This window comes from Oryx dammah, unplaced genomic scaffold (assembly GCF_014754425.2).
Source record: "Oryx dammah isolate SB20612 unplaced genomic scaffold, SCBI_Odam_1.1 HiC_scaffold_18, whole genome shotgun sequence".
Taxonomy (NCBI): Eukaryota; Metazoa; Chordata; class Mammalia; order Artiodactyla; family Bovidae; genus Oryx; species Oryx dammah.
The window spans coordinates 98,553,885-98,576,914 of record NW_024070202.1 but is presented as its reverse complement, the minus strand read 5'-3'; the positions used below and the strand labels follow the sequence as shown (position 1 = coordinate 98,576,914).

The following is a 23,030-nucleotide window of genomic DNA, read 5'->3' as shown; positions in this document are numbered from 1 at the left end:
CTGGTGGGCTACGGTCCATGGAATTGCAAAGAGTCAGACATGACTTAGTAACTAAACAACAAAGTTAATGAAGTGGTAGTGGGTGACTGGTAAATGAGTATTGCTTGTGCTATTTAGTCTCAGCTTTTGTGGATGTTTAAAATGTTTTATAATAAAAAGATATTAAAAATATATTCCTGTTAAATCAGAGTAAGCATAAGTTTAAATGGCTAGCCCTAACTAAATAAAAGGCAAATAAAATGTGGCTCTATTATGTGAAAGTCAAACGTGATGATGACAATCTGGCTCATGCTTACGATTTTGTCTAAGGAACTTACATTTTTTGGACTTAAATTCCACGTCCTAAAAGCTAGTCTATACAGTGAGATTATCCTCCAATGAATAAAATTTCGCCTACTGTGGGCAAGAGTGACTTTAATTCTGCCTATCATTTTGCTAAATAGCTTTGGCACTAGAGGGAGATTACATGATTAAAATGTTCTTATAGTATGGCCATTTCATATTTCCCTTGGGACAAAATTTCCCTCACAGTCCAATGTGGAAACCCTCAGGATACAGCATGATATAGCATCTGCCACAGTCAGATCTGCTGAGAGGCAAGGCATGATTTATAAGACGAATAGTGCTATAGAAGTGAGCCCAAAACTTGCAAAATCCAACCACGCAGAAGACAAAAGCAGGAAAAGTGATCAGTCTGAAATGTTGAGGCAATTTTGTTTTTCTGAGGGAAGAGAAACATATGAAAGACTTTCCAGGTGAGAGGGAACCTGAACCTTGAAGAGAGACTTGCCACTTGTAAGAGCATAAAAATAAATTAAAAATGATGCTGGGGATGATGAACTTTCTGTCCAGTAAAGCCGGTTCCCCTACTTCATTCTGTCATAAACAGAGAGGGCCTGGAAAATAAAATATTATAACTACATGGTAAGAAGAGGGGAAACATGTGATCTCTGACTTCTCTTTCCTGGAAGGATTTCTGCTTCTGGCCACCAAGTTGGCCAACTGCAGCCCAACAGGGATTGGCTTTAACCAAAAAAAAGCATTTTGGCAACAAAGTTACAGAGCCTCTGGGGAGGCTTCCCAGGCTAGAAGACAAATAACCACTGCCATTAATGTGCACACAAAGGGCTGCATTTTAATAAAAGTGGTCATGACCCAAGATGAGAAATAGTCTGCAAATTTGGGGCAAAAGAATCTGGTTAAGCATGGAAATAGCCAGATTGTGTTAAGAAATTTTCCTTGCACATCTTTATCAAGGAAATATACATGATGTAACGTATCCTAACCGAGGATGCTTTGTTAATTCAGTGCTCAAATTTGTACTGGAGGATTTTTAAGAACATTTTTCCTGAAGCAGAATTTTTGTTTTTTTCAGAAAAACAAAGTCTCAATGTACTGGGATACAGGATTCATTTGAGATATTTAAAAATGAAAATTCATAGCATCTTGCTATGGCTATTATCTTACGACACTGGACCTGCATATAACAAGCATTACAGCCTGAGTAGAAGAAACTTGTCTAGGTGGTTCCAAGGCAAGCCAAACCTGGCCTGCCAAGGACCAAATTTCTAGATGAGCTATCATTTTTTACATTTAAAAAATTCCCCCTTTTTATGGTCCCAGCTTGACATAGTACAGAGGATACCAAGGATTCAGGTTAGGCATACTTCAAGGTACCTACATCAAAAATCCTGAATACTTTGTAAACCATGCAAAGAAAATAGGTTCGCTAGGTGGTCTCAAGGTTGACGTGCTAAAGTTGTTAAAGATAATTGTACATCAAGTTTTCATAAATATCTCTTTATTTCAGCCAAGATCTCAAAAACAATAAAACCAAAATTGTACCAGAATGTGTCAGCAACAATTATCCCTCTCTGAGGAAGTCTGTGAGATTCCAAAGTGACTGAGTGTGAGCACAGCTTTGTGTACGGGAGCAATCATGCTGCTGGGGGTCCTCTGGAGGTGGACGTCTAGAGGTGGGATGAGGGAAGAATCCAAATCTGGGATCTTGAGCTGCTTTAAGACATGGTCACCACTTGGGCTAGAAATTTCAGATGCCAGTTCCAGAGATAAAGCTGTTCAAAAATGGTCTGAGTTGAAGTATAGCCATAGGTTTAGAATTCTAGGAAGAGACGGTAGTTGTGTTCGCGACCCTGATCTCTGAATTATCATAAAGTGTGATATTTGGTTGGGCAACAGGACTATGAAAAGAAGGACGGCAACAGAAAATACAGTAATTGGTCAGGAATGTCAAGTAGCCACATTCCAAGTCCTTACGCATTGCAGATGTGGACAGCTGTCAGCAAACCATGTTCTTTTCAGCCATCTTTATCAGCTGATGCTCTAAGTCTTTATTTTTTATCTTTTGGCTACACTGCACAGCACGTGGGGTTTTAGTTCCCTGACCAGGGATGAAACGCGTGTCCCCTACATTGGAAGTTCAGAGTCATAACCACTGGACTGCCAGGAAAGTCCCTCTAAATCTTGGTTTAAGGATCAGTGGAGACGAAGCAGTGGCAAGGGTTTTATAATTAGTTTCCTTCTAATGCCAATTTTACTATAAAATGGATACAAATAAAATAATCCACCAATGGAAAACCGTGAAAAACTGGTGATACCTGTAATAGCTATTACAGTTGTAAACTGTTAAGATGACTATCGTTGAAATGTATGTCACTTGCTTTGATATAAGGCATTAGCTTAAACAAATGATGATGTACCTGTCTGCAGCATCTAAAGACATCCTGTATCGTTAAGACTGATGAGCAATCAATCAATCAATCGGTCTGTGGTCCACCCTGAGTACTGTAGACTATGCACCATAATGTTTTGCCCTCAGCAGATAAAGAACAAATGTACGTTGACGAGCGCCAGTATACCATTTCCCATGTTCAAACAAATGAAATTACACCCACTATATTTTAACTTCACCCTGACCCAAACTTCAATTTATAGAGAATTAAGCATGTCTGTCTGTTGAAACAAGTACAGCTCTTTGTGTTACAGGAAGATGAAAGCAGAGACTAATTCAGAAGCCTGTACTTAATCCTTATGAATCATATGGAAATACTTTGGGGGTACCATTTTCAGACATGGAACTTATTTTTAAATCAATTTTAAGGAGCCCAAGATTAATGTTTAAAAACAAAAGAGAACATGAACAGCTATGGCTGTCTATATGCTGCTAATTCCAGCAGCTAGAGAGGAATTCCACCAGACGTCAAACAGGATGTCTCTGGACTAGAGAAGAGGCAAAGGGCCTTGCTGTTTGTAGCTGGCTGGTTTGTAAGAATCCATATGTGACCCTCCCATTTAATGGGCCTCTGGTCTTACCTATCAGAGTACCCCTTTTCCTTGAGGAAAAGACTAGTAATAAATACTTAAGTAGAGTATATTATCTAATATCTTTTATTATCATCCCAGAAATTTTCTATAAATACAAACGTCTTATTGAAGTGAAGTTCTGTCAATAGTGACTCAATACTGATTTACTGAATGAGGATGACCTTGAACTTAACCTTCACTTGTTGCTTTCCCATCTCAGAAACTTAGGACATTGATTAAGCCCCACTGGTGACTAACTTAGTGATTAATTAAAAGGAGGCCAGCAGGGGTTAGCGCATAAGGCTATGACATAAGCACTTGGGCATCCTAAAGCCTTTAACTGGGCCAACGTTAAGCTACCTAATTACCTCTACAAACTCTACCCCACAGCCTAGATCTCGAAAAATCAGGTGGGGAGACAAAAAAAAAAAAGGCGAGATGAGCACCCATAACACACCGCATGCCACCCCTTCTGCGGCTATTCCTAGTCAGCACGTGGGAAAGACTTTATTTGTCAGCTCGTTTCACTTTTCCTTGATCGTCAACTTTCTTAATGGCTGCTTGGATAGCCTCTTGGTTGCCCAGGAACTGGTGAGGTCCAACAGTATGCAGGTTCTCGTCCAGTTCCAGGAGAATGGGGACCCCAGTAGGAAGAGTAATGTTGATAATTTCTTCATCCGAGATACCTGGAGATCAAGACGGGGAGAAACAAGGCGTTAAAGACAGCCCAGGAGGAAGCTCTGGTTACATATTTAAGTGCACATTTACTTAGTCCCACATTAACTGTGTGTTTGGAACCATGCCAGATACTGAAGGATGCCAGCTATGGTCACTGGAAGCCAAGGACATCCCAGAAGATTTAAAAAAGGAAGAAAGAAAGAAAGATGAGACAGAAATTTACATTACATCAAATCTTAGGAAAATATGTTTTGGGGCAACCTATTCCTGGTTGTTTCCTAACTAAGTGATTGACAGTTCTCGTCCTCTTGCCCTTTAACATTCCAACTGCTGGGAGAGCAAGGTGTGTGTGGGATCTAAGTTTCCAGACCAGGGATTAAACCCACAGCCTTGGCAGTGAAAGCATGGAGTCCTTAGTCACTGGACCACCAGGGAATTCCATCAGATCTTTTTTAAGTAACCTGAATCATAGGTTGTTCAACTTTGACCAGAAGAGCTGGAGTTGTAGGAAGGGTAGTAGCAGCCGTGGTGGTTATAGGTTTTTGGGGGGTTTTTTTAATGAGTGCTTTAAACGATAAATAGCTAATGTACATTCCACATGCCAGGTACTTTTCGAAGTACTTTATATGTGTTTAATTGTTTAATCAGATATGCACTATTACTTTTCCATGTAACAATTTTGACACAGAGAGGTTAAGCAAACAATTCAAGATCACACAGGCTGTAAACAGCAAAGCCTGCATTTAAATCTAGGTGAGGAGAGTGGAAAAGTTGGCTTAAAGCTCAACATTCAGAAAAATAAGATCATGACATCTGGTCCCATCACTTCATGGCAAATAGAGGGGAAAACAGTGGAAACAGTGGCTGACTTTATTTTTCTGAGCTCCAAAATCACTGCAGATGGTGACTGCAGCCATGAAATTAAGACACTTACTCCTTGAAAGGAAAGTTATAACCAACCTAAACAGTATATTGAAAAGCAGAGACATTACTTTGTCAAAAAAGGTCCGTCTAGTCAAGGCTATGGTTTTTCCAGTGGTCATGTATGGATGTGAGAGCTGAACTGTGAAGAAAGCTGAGCACCAAAAAATTGATGCTTTGAACTGTGGTGCTGGAGAAGACTCTTGAGAGTCCCTTGGACTGCAAGGAGATCCAACCAGTCCATCCTAAAGGAGATCAGTCCTGGCTGTTCATTGGAAGGACTGATGCTGAAGCTGAAACTCCAATACTTTGGCCACCTGATGTGAAGAGCTGACTCATTTGAAAAGACCTGGATGCTGGGAGGGATTGGGGGCAGGAGGAGAAGGGGACGACAGAGGCTGAGATGGTTGGATGGCATCACCGACTCAATGGACGTGGGTTTGGGTGAACTCTGGGAGTTGGTGATGGACAGGGAGGCCTGGCGTCCTGTGGTTCATTGGGTCGCAAAGAGTTGGACACAACTGAACGACTGAACTGAACTGAAGCCTCGGTGTCTGTAATTAGTATACAATGTTTTTCAAGTTTCTCTGATTCCAAATGGACAAAGAGAAGAGAGGAGACCTGAACAGATGGAGTTAAGCTAATTAAAAGGTAACGAAAGTGTTCAAATTATCTGCTTTAAAAATAGACATTTATTATATAGACTTCTAAACTCTAACCATATGCTTCTGTGCTATATTAACAGAAAGGACCTAGGTAGAGCAAGTTCTGAGGCAAGTTCAAGGGTCCTCCTTTACTTGGAAGGTGGGAATGGCAGAATAAGTTAGTGGCAGTTAGTTATCAATGCACTCTGGTGTTTTTATTAACCAATGGTCATAACTCGGAGGCCCTCTCTCGGCCTCCACTGCCCCTGTCTAAATAAAAAAAGAAACACAACTCTTCTCTACCACCATGACAAAGGCTGTGAGGTAGAAGGAACGGACTTAAAAAGAAAACATACATGAAGAAGGACAGCACAAAAAGTATTTCTTCTTTCTCCACTAGGAGTTCTCTTCTAGGCTGAAGATGTAAAGAGTAGGCCGCTAACACACTACTTTGCCCTGAGGAGCCCCCACCCTCACACTGCAACCCTACCTAAGATTACCACTCCAAACCAAAGCTGGCAAGAACCAACAAATTCAGACCAGACAGCCAGCTGTTTAGCTGGGAGATGACTGCCTTGGATTTTAGGAGCCCTAGGGCTCCGTCAGGTCAGATCTGTCAGCTGGACGCACAGCAGCTGCCACACACAACCCCTGGAGACAGTCAAAGCAGAATGCAACAGCACGTGGTTTAGAGCCAGGAGACCGCTAAGGATATAGAGAAACTGAAATCCTAATACATTGTAAATCAGAAGTATAAGATCCTGTGGAATCTTTGGAAAACAGTCTGGCAATTCTTCAAACAGGTAAACACAGAATTACCATGGGACCCACCAATTTTACTGCTAGGTACACACCCAAGAGAAATGCAAACGTATGTCCACACAAAAACGCATACCCAAACCCTCAGAGCAGCATCATTCATAAGAGATAAAAGATGGAAACAGCCTAAAAGTCCACCAACTGATGAACGGATGAATTAAATGGAGTAGATCCAGATGATGGATTATTATTTGGCAATAAAAGGGAATGAAGTGCTGCTGCTGCTGCTAAGCCGCTCCAGTCGTGTCTGACTCTGTGCGAACTCACAGATGGCAGCACACCAGGCTCCCCCGTCCCTGGGATTCTCCAGGCAAGAACACTGCAGTGGGTTGCCATTTCCTTCTCTAGTGCATGAAACTGATAAGTGAAAGTGAAGTCGTTCAGTCATGTCCGACTTGTAGCAACCCCATGGACTGCAGCCCACCAGGCTCCTCCATCCATGGGATTTTCCAGGCAAGAGTACTGGAGTGGGGTGCCATTGCCTTCTCCGGAATGAAGTGCTGATACATGCTAAACATTGATGACCTCTGGAAACAGTATGCTAAGTAAAAGAAGCCAGTCACAAAGGAGTATATACTGCATGATTCCATTTATACCAAATGGTGCCTTCCCAAGATGGTTCAGCAGGTAAAGAATCCGCCTTCCAATGCAGGAGACACAGGAGACATGGGTTTGATCCCTGGGCCAAGAAGATCCTCTGGAAGAGGCCATGGCAACCCACTCCAGTATCCTTGCCTGGAGAATCCCATAGACAGAGAAGCCTGGTAGGCTACAATCCAAACGATCACAAAGAGCTGGACACGGATGAGCAACGAAGCATGCACAAGGGCCAGAACTGGCAAATCTAACGGTGACATAAATAGATGTGTGGTTGCTTAGGGCCAGAGGGGATAGGAGGACTGCGCAGTGACAGCCAGGTATGGGGGGTGTGTTTTTTTTGAGGGTAATGAAAATGTTCTGCAATTGACTGTGCTGGTAGATGGACAGCTCCGTGAATAAACAACTCTGTGAAAAGCCACTGAATTATATACTTTAAATGGGTGAACTGTATGGCATGTGAATTATATCTCTAGAAAGATGTTTGAAAAACTACTGAACAGATCCAGAGAAGTTCATGGTTCAAATCACAAGACAGTTAAGGCAGTAAAACTGGACTTTTTAAAAAGTTTCCAAATTCCAGGACTTCAGCTCTGGTCATCTGACTCGTCGATGGCTATTTTCACCTCAGTACTAGGAGAGAGGAAAATGTTTATGTCCATGTTCTGCCCTTGTGAAGGGCTGGGTGATAACTGGATGCCAGAACCTAGTGGTCTCATGTTTTCAAGACTAGTACAGGGATGAATAGGCTTCGCCTGTGGCTCAGCAGTAAAGCATCCACCTGCAGTGCAGTAGACCAGGGCTCGATCCCTGGGTTGGGAAGATCCCCTGGAGAAGGAAATGGCAATCCCTCTAGTATTCTTGCCTGGGAAATCCCATGGACAGAGGAGCCTGGCACGCTACAGTCCATGGGGTCGCAAAAGACTAGGACATAACTTGGTGACTAAACAACAATAACAGGGATGAACTGACTTGTCTGATCCCCTTGAAATAGCTAACACATGGGGATTATCATGGGCCAGGGTTAGGGGTTATGATGTGACCTCAGAGAAAAGTGCTAGGTCTTTGGCAAGGGTCAAGGGGCACATGTGGAACTCATCTGACTATGGCCTCAGATCTAACCAGGTGTAACAAGTATTATTTTCAAGAGCGTTACTCTCAAGCTAATGCTTACGGCTTAGATAACAACCCGGCTTTGTGGGGACCAAATGAAAGAGCAAACTAAACAAAAGGCCACAAGAAATACAATATTTCACCTATAAAGAAAGGAGAGTTCAACAAAAACAGAAATATTTCCAATAAATAAAGTTGACATTCCACTTTAATGGCTACTCAAGCAATTCACAGAGCAGACTAATTACTTACAAATATTTAAAATACTTAGACCACTTAATAATCAGTCAACAGACTTAGTGACTGACACTTTAAAAAAGCAAATTAGGAAAAACCACAATGAAGCCATTACTCATTGCTCAATTTTGGCATAAGCCACATTCTTTGCCCTAAGAGAGTTAAGCAAGCAGAACTCCTAAGGCTAAAAAATGCATCTGCGTTGGATTAAATCAAACTGAATCAATACTATATTATGCAATATCATATTACAAATGTATTAAACAGAACATCATATGAAAGTTATAATGAGTGACCAGATACCACATGCTCCATCTGATAATGGGTTTAGATTGTTTTAAAAGGCATCTAAGAATGTTCTGAAGGGAAATATCTAATCCTGCATCAACCCCTTCACCAACTCCCAACTGTTGTCTTTAATTCTTGAATCTTCCATGTAGGAGCATCTGAAAGTTAACTGTAATTCATTTTAATGACTGGGATATTTCAACTAAGAAATAATGAAAGTTTGGTGGTAAGTCAAAGGAGTAACTCAAAGCCAGTATGGGAAGAAATCTAAACAACTTAATTCTCTGCACACAGGACCGACTTCAAAAAAATCAAGACTGCATCTACAATGATTCCCCTGACCACTGAGCTGGAACAGGAACCATGGACAGTCATGAAGATCCCCACACAGATATACAGCACTACCCCTCTGCCTTCTATCAGCGGTGGCTGAGCAAATACTCATTTCTCCCACCAGGATTGTAAGACAATGTTTTAGCCACTCTTGGGATGCTCATGCTTTTGAACGGGGCCTTATGCAAAAATTTAGTAATGTTTGTTCAACTGTAAGGAATTTTATCATGTGTTAGCTGCTAGAATCCGGAATTTTTTTAGCTCAATGATCTGATATTACAACTATATGAATTAAGTAAAGGCTGTTAGGAATAGAATGTTAACAAAAACTCTAAGACATATAATCTGTACATGAAAGCCCTCAGAGGTCTATGTCGGAGGTACTGTTCAGTTCAGTTCAGTCGCTCAGTCGTGTCCGACTCTTTGCAACCCCATGAACCGCAGCACGCCAGGCCTCCCTGTCCATCACCAACTCCCGGAGTTCACTCAAACTCATGTCCATCGAGTCAGCCATCTCATCCTCTGTCGTCCCCTTCTCCTCCTACCCCCAATCCCTCCCAGCATCAGAGTCTTTTCCAATGAGTCAACTCTTCACATGAGGTGGCCAAAGTACTGGAGTTTCAGCTTTAGCATCATTCCCTCCGAAGAAATCCCAGGGCTGATCTCCTTCAGAATGGACTGGTTGGATCTCCTTGCAGTCCAAGGGACTCTCAAGAGTCTTCTCTAATACCACAGTTCAAAAGCATCAATTCTTTGGCGCTCAGCTTTCTTCACAGTCCAACTCTCGCATCCATACATGACCACTGGAAAAACCATAGTCTTGACTAGACGGACTTTAGTTAGCAAAGTAATGTCTCTGCTTTTGAATATGCTATCTAGGTTGGTCATAACTTTTCTTCCAAGGAGTAAGCATCTTAATTTCAGGAGGTACAGTACTGGCCAAATCTCAGGAGATCGAAACGGAGACTCACAGTGTGCCTCCTAAGTACAGACTGTGCATGTCCAAGTCCAGGTGCTGCATCCTGGTACCAAGGATATACGGCACCTGACTTAATGGAGCCTTGGCACATGGCTGAAATGAATGAACCTGAACTCTCTAAGCTTTCAAATTAAATCTAGTCCCTTACTGTTGAAGCTCTGACTGAAGATTGTGATTCCTTTATTACCTTTTTAAGGAAAAAAAAGAGAGACGGTCAAAAAGGTTGAAGAAAAAGTCATTTGTATTTAGTGCACAAACAGCAAACAACCGAAATGAAATTTGTCTTCTATATATTTTCTTTGGTTTTCTCCAGTGTTTGCCCCAAATCTTTGAATATCAGGAAACAAGAGAAAAGATGTTTGGGGAGACAGATCTATACAGGACAACATGCACGTGCGTGCTCAGTTGCTTCAGTCGTGTCCGACTCTTTGTGACCCCACGGACTGTAGCCTGCCGGTCTCCTCTGTCCATGAGATTTTCCAGGCAAGAATACTGAAGCGAGTTGCCATGTCCCCCTGTAGGAGATCTTCCCGACCCAGAGATCGAACCCGTGTCTCTTATGTCTCCTGCATTGGCAAGTGGGTTCTTTACCATTAGCGCTACCTGGGAAACCCCAATTCCATGAGGCATATTTTTGAGAATTAGAGAAAGAGGGCAAAACTCCAATCAAATTATACAAACGTGAGGTGCCACCCGTGCCCCCCTTCCTTTTCCCAATCACATCAGTCACAATTAAAACCCCACTGACGGTGATTTGTGATGAGAGTTCTGTATTCTTCTATTGCCAAAATAAGAGCTGACACAAGATTCTGAATTTCACATATGGTCCACCTACTTTTAATTTTATTTCTTTTAGGTTTGAATGCTATCCACGTACAACTTAAAAGACTGGCCAGGGGACAATTAGAAATTGGTTATTTGAGTAGTGTAACATGATGATAACATAACAGCCTCTGATTTAGAATAAGGCAGAGAGTAGAATCCATCCTACATCTAATTTTATAGTTAAATGGTTTAGGTTTCTATAAATCAATTATAATACGAGAAAGCTTAACCATACCACGAGATAAACATTTGCTTCACGGAAGAGAGGCCTGACTTTGCTACTTCTGAAAATATCCCACAAAATGCCAAAGGTGACTGGTCAGTCAGTCCCCATCCCCACAGCAAGTCCCAGCTGACCTTTCCTCCTTCAGTCTCTAATTTCACTTCATCACTTCTTTGCCTTGTTACGTGTGCAGCTGCACACAGTTCTTCAGTGGGGCAAGCCTATCTTGCATGCCACTTTTACTCCAAACTTGAAACTGCCTAGTCCTTTCTTGAACTCAGACTAAACAATCCACTTCCGCTGGCAACATGCAGACTACATCCAATGCTTCAGTTCAGTACCTGGCTTCTCCTCCAATGTGGGCAGGCAGAAAACAAACAGGAAGTGGCTCTGCCAACCACAGAGAAAGAAACACACACCCGTCTGGAATGCGAAGGAACAGGGAGCTATTAGATACTAAGCCTGGGCTAGGAGTCATCGTGGTAGTAGCTGGTGAGAGGTGGGCCCTGCTGTAATCTCGATTTCTTAGTACAGCATGGGTAGTTGTTTATGCTGTTAAAAATCAATAAAGCAGTCCTTCACGTAGAGGTTTTCTTACTATATAGTATTTCACATATTTAAGTCTTTCTTTTGAAGGAATTAAGAACTACTATAAAGTTGAAGGTAAAGCAGTCCATGTCACTATACCAAACTGAAAGCCTTTGCAGAAAGAAGGAAACTATCAACAAACCAAAGGGCAGCATTCTGAATGGGGAAAGATATGGGCAAAGTGATACATCCGATAAGCGGTTCATAGCCAAAGTAGACAAGGAATTCAAACAATTCAGCATCAAAAAAAACAAAACAAAACAAAACAAGCAACCTGATTAAAAAATGGGCAGAGGCCCTGAATAGATGTTTCCCAAAGGAGAAATGCAGATGGCCAACAGACACATAAAAAGACGCTAGGCTGTACTAAACATCAGGGAAATGCAAATGAGAACCACAGTGAGATACCACCTCATACCTGTCAGAGTGGCTATCTTCAAATAACCACAAATAACCACTGCCGGCAAAGATGTGGAGAAAAGGGGACCCTGTGCACTGTTGGCAGGACTGTAAATTGGTGCAGCCATTACGGAAAGCGATATGCAGGTTTTTCAAAACATTAGAAATAGAGCCACTATATGATCTAGCAATTTCACTTCTGGGTATTTATCCAAAGAAAACAAAACCACTAATTCAAAAAAAAAAAAAATACACACAAACCAATGTTCACTGGAACATTATTTATAATAGTCAAGAAATGGAAGCAACCCAACTATTCATTGATAAATTAACGGATAAACAAGACGTGGCACATATACACAAAGAACAACATTACTCAGTAATAAAAAGATAACTTGTCATTTGGGACAATATGGATGGGTCTAGAGGGTATTACACTAAGTGAAATCAGCAGAGAAAGACAAATACCATGTGATCTCACATGTGAAATCTAAAAATCCAACCAAACAAAACAAAATGAACACAATCAATGATTGTTCCAATGAAAATTTAAAAACATGACTTACAGGCTTCCCTGGTGGCTCAGTGGTAAAGAGTCCACCTGCCAATGCAGGAGACATGGGTTCAATCCCTGGTCCGGGAAGATCCCACATGCAGTGGAAAAACTAACCCCACGCATCACAGCAACTGAGCCCACACGCTGCAACTACTGGAGGCCACGCACCCTCGAGCCTGTGTTCTGGAACAAGAGAAGCCAGTGCAATGAGAAACCCACACACTGCAACCAGGGAGCAGCCCCCTCTTGCCACAGCTAAAGAAGAGCCCACGTAGCAGCAAAGATCCAGCACAGCCAGAAATAAATTTTAAAAATGAAAAAACATGACTTGGCTGCACTAAATAGCAGAGTACATAGAAACAAAGCAAGTAAGTTCCAGTAAGTTCAAACACTTGTTCTAATTCCTACCAGAAACATGTATGCAAAATGCCTAGAACTGTGTTTAGCTCACGGCATGCACTCAAACAAGGGCCATCTTGTATAGCTGTACCAGGGAGTGTCATTCACAACCCACAATGTAAAACCATAATAAAATAAGACTCAATTAGTTGCATGAAATTACCTTTTTATACTTTTCTTGCCAAAGATACTCGAGTCAGCTTTTCATAACAGTATTCCAAACAGAACAGATCAAGGGAAGGGCTACTTTTCAGGAAAAAACTAAAACAGCTCAGGTGGTAAGTATCCTGTGGACGGAGGAGCCTGGTAGGCTGCCGTCTACGGGGTTGCGCAGAGTCGGACACGACTGAAGCAACTTAGCAGGAGCAGGAGCAGCAGCATGTGGTAAGGGCAGACTTAGTGAACTGGGTTTGGGCTTCGTTCACAACCCCACCTACTTATCATGGTCATGGCTAAGCCGTGAGATCTGTCTGGGTTTTACTTTAATTCAACAGCACCTGTCTTCTTTTCCACAGGCAGGATTTGACTGACTGTAGGATAGAATCAAGAGAAGGAAACGGCAACCCACTCTAGTGTTCTTGCCTAGAGAATCCTGTGGACAGAGGAGCCTAGTGGGCTGCTGTCCATGGGGTCTCATAGAGTCGGACACGACTGAGCGACTTCACTTTCACTTTTCAGTTTCATGCATTGGAGAAGGAGATGGCAACCTACTCCAGTGTTCTTGCCTGGAGAATCCCAGGGACCGAGGAGCCTGGTGGGCTGCCGTCTACGGGGTTGCACAGAGTCGGACACGACTGAAGTGGCTTAGCAGCAGCAGCAGGATAAAATCATAGCACCAAATATTTGAGAAACAAAATAACATCTTAGGAACTTTCTCCATTATCAGGGTATATACAATCTAGAGTAGATGAGTAACGTGTATACTTTTAGCCAAAAGATCTTAAGGCCCTTGGAGACTTCAGGGCAGACCAATTTCCCAATTAGTTCCATGACTGGCTTATCATTCTTTCCAATCCAAAGTTACAATAAGGTATTTCTGTAAGACAGTATGCTGTCATCGATTCTATCAGTTACCGTACTCTGCCCAACAGAAGGTAAGATGCTTTAAGTGTGTCAAACAATTTAAGAACAGTATGGGGGGAAATTGCCCACTTCCTTGAAAGATCCTGTTTGAAGGGGAGAATTTTACATAAACATATCTAGAAAATAGGACTAGGATTCAGATCAGTCTACAACAACATTCATTTTTACCTTTGTGACCAATGCAAAGAATTTAGCAACTTTTGTACTTATAGGGAATATGGAATCTGGTCACACCCATTTCAAAGATTCATTCTTAATAAAGATGTATAACCTTTATAATAAGATGACCATAAAATTTATCATCCAAGCTGGGGCCCTTTAGAAAGTGAAAGGAGATGCTGTGAATAACTGTACCAGGGTAACAGACATTAATCAAAGACAGGGGGATGTATAGTAATATAAATTCACAGTAAAAATAAATCAGCAATTAAGATGGTAAATTTTATGGCTTTTCAAAAAAATATCTTCACTGTTGCATGAGGGCTTTCTCTGGTTGCAGCAAGCGGGCCCTACTCTCTAGTCTGGGGCACACGCTTCTCACTGTGGCGGCTTCTCCTGTCGCAGAGCACAGCCTCCCGGCACATGGGCTCAGCAGTTGTGATGCATGGGCTTAGTCGGCCCCACCACACGCGGAGTCTTCCTGGGCCAGGGACTGAACCCGTGTCTCCTCCACTGGCAGGCAGACTCTTAACCACTGGACCACCAGGGAAGTCCTTTACACTTTTTTAACACAATAAGCACATATACACACAAATAAATTGGCCAGTCACCTCTTTCTATTAGAAAAATCTTGTATTTTCCCCCTTAAAGTAAGGGTGTGTGTGCCTCTTGCTCAGTCATGTCCGACTCTCTGCAATCCCATGGACTGTAAACCACCAGACTCCTCTGCCTATGGAGTTTTCCAGGCAAGAATACTGGAGTGGGTTGCCACTTTCTACTCTAGGGGATCTTCCTGACTCACAGATTGAACCCTCGTCTCCTATATCTCTGCATTAGCAGGCAAATTCTTTACCATTGCGCCCCTTGGGAAGCTCTTAAAGTAAGCGAGATTCACTTAATTTTTGGAATCGTGGAAAGTCAGTATCTGAATTCAGTTTGTTGTTGCTCAGGGGCTCAGTTGTGTCCGCCTCTGTGACCCCACAGGCTGCAGCATGCCAGGCCTCCCTGTCCTGCGCCACCTCCTGGAGCTTGCTCAAACTCATGTCCACTGAGTCGGTGATGCCGTCGAACCACCTCGTCCTCTGTCATCCCCTTCTCCTGCCTTCTCTCTTTCCCAGAATCAAGATATTGCCCAAATTCAATAGAACTTTTTTTTTTTTTTAGATTGAGAATTTATCAAGTACCACATGAAAATTAGGTCTCCTAACCTTCCAAGAAGATCCACCAGCAAAGCAGGAGACCCTGGTTAAATCTCTGGGTTGGGAAGACCCCTTGGAGAAAAGAACGTCTACCCACTCCAGTATTCTTGCCTGGAGAATTCCATGGACAGAGGAGCCTGGCAAACTATAGTCCATGGGGCCCCAAAGAGATGGACATGACTGAAGCAACCAAGACAACACATGTGGCCTTCACCCATGAACTCTCGCAGGTTAATACATATAAGATGGCTAATGTTGACATTCCTATTCCAGTGAGCATATACATCTACAATAAATTGTTTAAAGGGCTGTGATTTCACTAAATTATCAGAAATGACACGGAAGAAATAAACACTTTCTTCTGATCTTTAAAAAGTGACTTATGCTTAATTCTTGGAGCTGTGGCATAGAATACTTGGATCTTATTTTTCAACATACACTGTAACAGAAATTTTAGTAGAGGGAATTAGCATTAGAGGATCCCTAAAACAAGAGATAACAAATAATTTATGATGTGATCCTAAAATCTAGTCCAGTCTATTTCTAGCACATTAAGTCATTTTCTTCCATGTTAGGCATGGAAGTTACTACAGGGAATCTTAGCAACAGCAAAGAACCTTGATGAATCTTAACAACAGTACCACCAGGGGGTACTATAGACCAAAAGGGAACAAAGTTGTTCTCCTCCCAAGGATGGGGGAGCCAAGATCACAAACCACTCTTAAGACTTCCCCTGATTCATGTCAATGTATGGCAAAAACCACCACAACAATGTAACGTAATTAGACTCCAATTAAAATAAATAATTAAAAAAAAAGACTTCCTATGGACAAACTGCAATCTTCACTCATTTGCTTCCCCAGCTATTGGCTTGTGCCTAATGGTATATTCTGGTTTTTCTGCCAATTTTCCCCCCCTCCGAATGTCTGGCATACTTCCTGGTTACCAACCCTACCATTTCTACCTTCCCTATCTCCCTCCCATATACCTCCCTTCTCTTCTCCTGCAGACATCTGCCAGCCTTATACCTTTCTCTACACGTACCTTCTATTCTTTGTATAACTGACCTCTTCGAGCATGAACACTGCTGTTTTAAATCAGTTATTCCCCAAATGAAAACATTTTCTATACAGCCTGTTTACAGTGATAGGATAGGAGTTATAATTTAAGGGACTACTTCATTAATCTCTGAAAGGTAAGTTAGTTCCATACAATCCAAATTAAAGGAAGAAAGACCTTCACAAGAAAAGTTAAATGAAGCGTAAGAACAAATGCCCACTAATTTCTCACTCAATCGTGTCTGACTCTTTGTGACCCCATGGACTGTCGCCCACCAGGCTCCTCTGTCCATGGGGATTCTCCAGGTAAGAATACTGGAATGGGTTGCCATTCCGTTCTCCAGGGGATCTTCCCAACCCAGGGATCGAACCCAGGTCTCTTGCATTGCAGGCGGATTCTTTACCGTCTGAGACACCAGGGAAGCCTCAGTAATGCCTATAAATCCATTTCTGCCCCAGTGGTCAAAGCTGTGTTTTAATTTTGTAATTTATTCTATACTCCACATCCGTGCATATCTCCTTTGTTACCTGTCACTTCCATGTATTTGCCCCAAACTATTGCTTTCCAGGGCTATTTCAAATCCTCTCATTTTTAAGTCTCATTGATTAAATTATTTTGTAGCTTTAGTAATTCACATACCATACCACATACAACTGACCCATTTAACGTATACAATGGCTTTTAGCATATTCAGAGTTGTGCAAACATCACCACAGTTTTAGAATATTTTCACCACCCCAAAAAGAAACCCTGCATGTATCAGCAGTCACTCTTCACTCCACCCTCTTCCTCTCCAACTCAGTCCCAGGAGACAAACAATCTATTTTATGTCTATATAGATTTGCTTATCCTGGAGATTTTATACCAATACAATCCTACAATATGTGATCCTTTGTGATTAAGTTCTTTCATGTAATAATGATATCGAAGCTCATCCACATTATAGCATGTTCACTAATTATTTTTAATGCTGAATAATATTTAATTGTATGGACATACTACATATTTCATCTGTCCAATCACCCATTGATGGGCATTTGGGTTGCTTCTACATTTTGTCTTTTATGAATAATGCTGCTTTGAAAGTTTGTGTACAAGTTTTTGTTTGGACATACGTTTTCATTTCTCTTAGGTATTGTTATGAACTTGACTGTATTTTGAAGGTAACCTCCAGCACCTCAGAATGTGATCTCACTTAGAAATGAGTTTTTATTGAGGTCATCATGTCAAAATGAGGTCACTGGGTTAGGCTCCAGTGCAATATTTTGGGTGTCCTTATAAATAGGAAAATTTGGACAAGATGCAGAGACACACAGGGAGAACCCCAAGTGAAGACGGAGGCTTGCACTGATGCTTCTACAAGCTAGGAATGTGACAGATTTCTGGCAAACACCAGAAACTACAAGAGGCAAGACAAGATTCTCTCCTACAGCCATTAGGGGGAGCAGGACCCTGCCAATACTTTGATTTAGGACTTCCAGCTCCCAGGACGGTGAGACAATTATTATCTGTTTCTCTAAGCCACCCAGTTAGGGGTCCTTTGTTACAGTCACCCTAGGAAATGAATACAGGACTGTATCTAGGGGTAGAACTGTTGGATCATTGTTTCACCATAAAGGAACTGCCAGATTGTTTTCTCAAAAAGCTGTATCATTTGGTTTTTTCAATAAATTATTAGTGATTTCAAACCTCCCTCAAATACAGTCAGCTCTTCTATGCATTACCTTGCCCTTGACGAGTAATTCTCTCTCCAACCCAACCAAGATGGCAATCCTCCTAACCACAATTTATTAAGCCTTCCTATATTTTTCAAAAAAGAGTAATAACAAATGGTTAAATTACCAATGCACTAATAGAAGGGGGTATTAGAGTAAGCTACGGTCGGGGCTGTAGAATAATCTAAGCGCTCTAAACGTGAAGATAGGCAAAGAGTAAATAGTACCAGACAGGAGGAAATTGTCTTTAAAAGGAGGATTTCTGAGATGGGAAGAGAAGAGGATCTGTAAGGAGATGATGGCAGTTTCTTGAAGGAAGGGAATCTGGCCACAGAGAGATCTAAATTCCATCTATGGAAAAAAGGAATTAGTCTGGGGAGAAGAGAATACATCTTCTGGTAGAAACTTTGAAATTCTGAATTTCGGTTTGTTATTCTCCTGAAAGGAGCCTCAACTCTTCTTCAAACAATAAAGTACTATAATAAACCCAGTAATGATGAAGTTATATATACATATTTAATCAAATATCTGACTATTCTGAACAAGGAAGAATAAAACTCTTTATACAGTTGAGTAAATAAGATACACACACATACCCACACATAAACAGATCAAGGACCATGCCTGGCCAATAAAGTTTTTAACAGCTAATAAAGTCTATAGATTTCAGATCTCTGCACAAGGAATGGATGTCAGGTATACAAGTAATGACTTGGCTCTTGGCCATGTTATAAAAATTAGAGGGGGAAAAAAACACATGCTAAAAGGTTTACATTAAAATCTCATAAAGATCACTTCATTTTGTTAACAATAACCTATCTTCATTTATTTCATGTGCATTGTCAACCTTTTCATTTTTCACAGCCTCGTATAGAAAAGCAAAGCAGAATGAAAAGGGAATGTTGGAGAAATGCATTCTAATGCCAGTGAGCTAACTGCTGACAGTGACAAGAGACATGAAAACACCAGACAGAACCCATCACACAAAAGGCACAACCATCCAGATTATTTGGGAAACGAGTGCATCAAGACTGTATGTTGTCACCCTGCTTATTTAACTTATATGCGGAGCACATCATGCAAAAAATGCTGGGCTGCATGAAGCACAAGCTGGAATCAAGAATGCAGGGAGAAATATTAATAACCTCAGATATGCAGATGACACCACCCTTATGGCAGAAAGCGAAGAAGAACTAAAGAGCCTCTTGATGGTGGTGAAAGAGGAGAGTGAAAAAGCTGGCTTAAAACTCAACATTCAAACAACTAAGATCATGGCATCTGGTCCCATCACTTAATGGCAAATACATGGGGAAACAATGGAAACAGTGACAGACTTTATTTTCTTGGGCTCCAAAATCACTGCAGATGGTGACTACAGTCATGAAATTAAAAGACGCTTGCTCCTTGGAAGAAAAGCTATGACAAACCTAGACAGTGTATTAAAAAGCAGAGACATTGCCGACAAAGGTTCATATAGTCAAAGCTATGGTTTGTTCAGTAGTCATGTATGGATGTGAGAGTTGGACCATACAGAAGGCTGAGCACCAAAGAACTGATGCTTTTGAACTGTGGTGTTGGAGAAGACTCTTGAAGTCCCTTGGACTGCAAGGAGATCCAACCAGCCCATCCTAAAGGAGATCAGTCCTGAATATTCTTTGGAAGGACTGATGCTGAAGCTCCAATTCTTTGGCCACCTGATGTGAAGAGCTAACTCATTAGAAAAGACCCTGATGCTGGGAAAGATTGAAGGCAGGAGGAGAAGGGGACAACAAAGAAGAAGATGGTTGGATGGCATCACCAGCTCGATGGACATGAGTTTGAGCAAGCACCAGAAGATGGTGAAAGACAGGGAAGCCTGGAGTGCTGCAGTCCATGGGGTCGCAAAGAGTCGGACTCCACTGAACAACCACAACCGGGATTATGGAGTGAAGGGAGAAAGGAGAGAGAAAACCCCTGAAGATGTCACAGTGCAATCACGGTGCCCCAAACTGGTGAGCTTGAGTCCTCTGAAGAGTTATGTTACTTAAGAGATAGGTAACAACAGTACTTTTTGGAACACAACATCAAGGAATTAAAATTAAAGCTACTGATTATCTCTAATAAGCCATCATTTTCTTTTCCTTCTCCTGAACTTTCTCCCAGTCGATGACTAAATCTGGTCTGGAAAGAGAAGACTGGAACAAAACAATTACCAGGAAACCTACGTCTGAAAACACAGCAATGGTTGTTTAAAGCTGGAAGAACATAAAATCTATATAATTTTACTTATTGTGGAACACTAAACAACCAACAGCAAAAGAAATGTACCCTGCATACCATTTCTACAGAAACCTCTTCCCTCCCCAGCCTCCTCTTACCTGGTTACAACAAGACACATAATCTTTTAAATCAGTGCTTCTCAAGCACTTGGAGAAGCCTGAGCAGCAGTATCAGCATCACCTGAAAATTCTTTGGAAAAGCAAATTATGGAGCCACACCTCGGGCCTACAGGCTCCAAGAGTGGGGCCGGAAACCAGGGGTGGTCCAAGTGCTCCCTCCCTTCAGGCGATTCTGAGGCTTGCTGAAGTTAGAGCAAATAATACAAACGTAAAAGACCCAGGATTTCTGATAAAACCAAACAATCCTTGAACGACTGAAGCGACAAAAGGTGATAGGGAAGGAAAGTCTATAATGTAAACTGTGCATTATTAGTTTAGAAACCATGTTCTTTCTGGACTAAGACCTGGTTAGTAATAGCATGAAGATGGTACCTTCCAGATATTTCAGGAGTGCCCGGCAGCTATTTCCATGAGCAGATATCAGAACGGTTTTACCACGTAATACTTCAGGAGCAATCCTCTCATTCCAATAGGGAAGGAGTCTCTCCAGAACATCCTTTAAGCTCTCGGATCGTGGCAGCTGATCCAAAGGCACATCACACACTTTATACTTCCGGTCATTGTAGATTTCGTGGTAGTAAGGATGGGACTCATCGATGGGAGGAGGGGTCACGTTGTAGCTCCTTCTCCACAGCCTCACTTGCTCCTCGCCGTGATTCAACGCCATCTGCTCCCTGTTGAGACTGATCAAGGCTCCGTAGTGACGCTCGTTGAGACGCCAGGAGCTCTCCACGGGAACCCACTCCTGCCCCAGCTCTTCCAGGATCAGCCAGGCTGTGTGGATGGACCGGTTCAGGATGGATGTGAACACGAGATCAAACTCAAAGTTTAGTGCTTTGAGTTGCTTCCCACAGTTCCGCGCTTCCTCCAGTCCGTCACTGTTGAGTTTCTGATCCACCCAGCTACAAAAACGGTTCTCTTTATTCCAGGCACCCTCTCCATGTCTTAACATAATCAGTTTGTACTTGGACATATTGATGGCTGAGCTTCCCTAGGGCTTTCCAAAGGGCCAGTGTTCAGTGACAACAATATATCTAGATGGAGAAGAAACAAGAAGTATAAAAGTTATATGTTTCATTCAAATGACTACCTGGGAGTGGAAGCACAACTTTCCAACAGCCAGTTTGTAAAATACACTGGAATGATTCCTTGAACCGTTTTGACATCAGGCATCCAGTAACCCATACACACTATGGCACATATGGGCAGAGTCTACAGATAATTACAGGGAACCTAGTTAGCTGACTTACATTTTCTGATGGTTAGATAGTATATGTTAATTGGATGACGTAAAACAACAGAACACTTCATTCTAATGGCATGCTACATTTCCATCAGATAGAAAGGCAGTTCCTGCTTACAGAAGAGAGGATTTAATAGAATGAGTTGTACATGTCTAAAACGATGACTTGTAGCTGGGAACTCCCAGCTTTGGGAAGCTGACTCAAGACTGAAGGAACACCCTTCTCATTCTGTTTTCCCTTTGGTGAAGAAATAAATATTTACAGTCTCATCTTATTATAGAAGTTATTAAACATGCTAATTCAATAAACCACCACATTCACCCGGTATGTAAATCACCAAGTGGAGAAAACTGGTTCTTTAATGCCATACTCTACACCACACACACACACACACACACACAAGAAAATCTAAGTTCAACATTTAAACAATACTAAGATGACTTCAATCAACCTTAGCATCCAATATGGTAGTTACATAAATAATCTCTCACCTGACTCAAGATGACAGTTTTTATAAATAAAATAAAACTGGATACAAAACAAGCTATCAAATCAAGCAGCTGAGAGATGCTGCCTGTAGAAACAGACTACCAGGAGCAGGTCTGTAGGAGTGAGAGGAAGCACACAGATAAGGAGGCCACATCTCCTCCTCTCAACCCTCTGTCCTATACACGTCGCAGAGGAAGACTCTAGTAAGGTGGGACAGGCAACCCTGGAGTGTTTCTGAACCCCCTAACTGAAGCTGCTAGCCCAGAAATCTGGGCCCACTCTGTCCCCTGGAGAAAATCTGCAGCCTGGCTGCACCAGCCTGCCTCGCTGGCCTTTCAACGGACACTTCCACACTGACAAATGCGACTCGGTTTTTGTGCCCAGCACCTTCCACACCAGGGGGTACAGATTATACAAACATCAGGGCCTGGTCTTCTGCCATTCTTGACAACTTCCATGAACTGGAGATACTCTGTCCCACTTAAACTGTGATTCGCCCACAGTTATATAATAATCAGTGACGAAGTTAATTGAAATCTGGATCTCATTTCTTCCTCTCCTTAGTTAATTCCGAGAGATTCTGAAGTGGGGGGAAAGTCTTTACAACAAAGCTTCCAATTTCAGAGGGCCGAGAGCAGACCCGAGGGAAGAAGCAGATGGAGATGATCTGCAAGTGGTTGAAAGGCGACAGCAATTAGGGTTACGACCTTCCCTTCTCATCGGACATCAGTGAAGTCTGCCCTTTATTCAGTGTGTGTGCAACAGGGAAGCATCAGGTTAC

At 42.0% G+C, this 23,030-nt stretch overlaps 1 protein-coding gene across 2 annotated transcripts in view; it reads right to left on the bottom strand.

Annotated features, from left to right (window-relative positions):
- Positions 1-1,784: 1,784 nt before the first annotated feature.
- Positions 1,785-23,030, bottom strand: part of BPGM (bisphosphoglycerate mutase) — a 31,615-nt gene continuing 10,369 nt past the window's right edge. Inside the window, exons 1-3 of one of the 2 annotated variants that reach the window (XM_040260904.1) lie at positions 22,669-22,856; positions 20,889-21,550; positions 1,785-4,010 (exon numbers count right to left, since the gene is read on the bottom strand). In XM_040260904.1, the coding sequence (XP_040116838.1) occupies positions 3,832-4,010; positions 20,889-21,489 (780 nt within the window). In that variant the 5' untranslated portion in view covers positions 21,490-21,550; positions 22,669-22,856 and the 3' untranslated portion in view covers positions 1,785-3,831. Of the gene's footprint in view, positions 4,011-20,888; positions 21,551-22,668; positions 22,857-23,030 lie in introns of those variants that run through there. The other variant, XM_040260903.1, reaches the window with a different exon arrangement.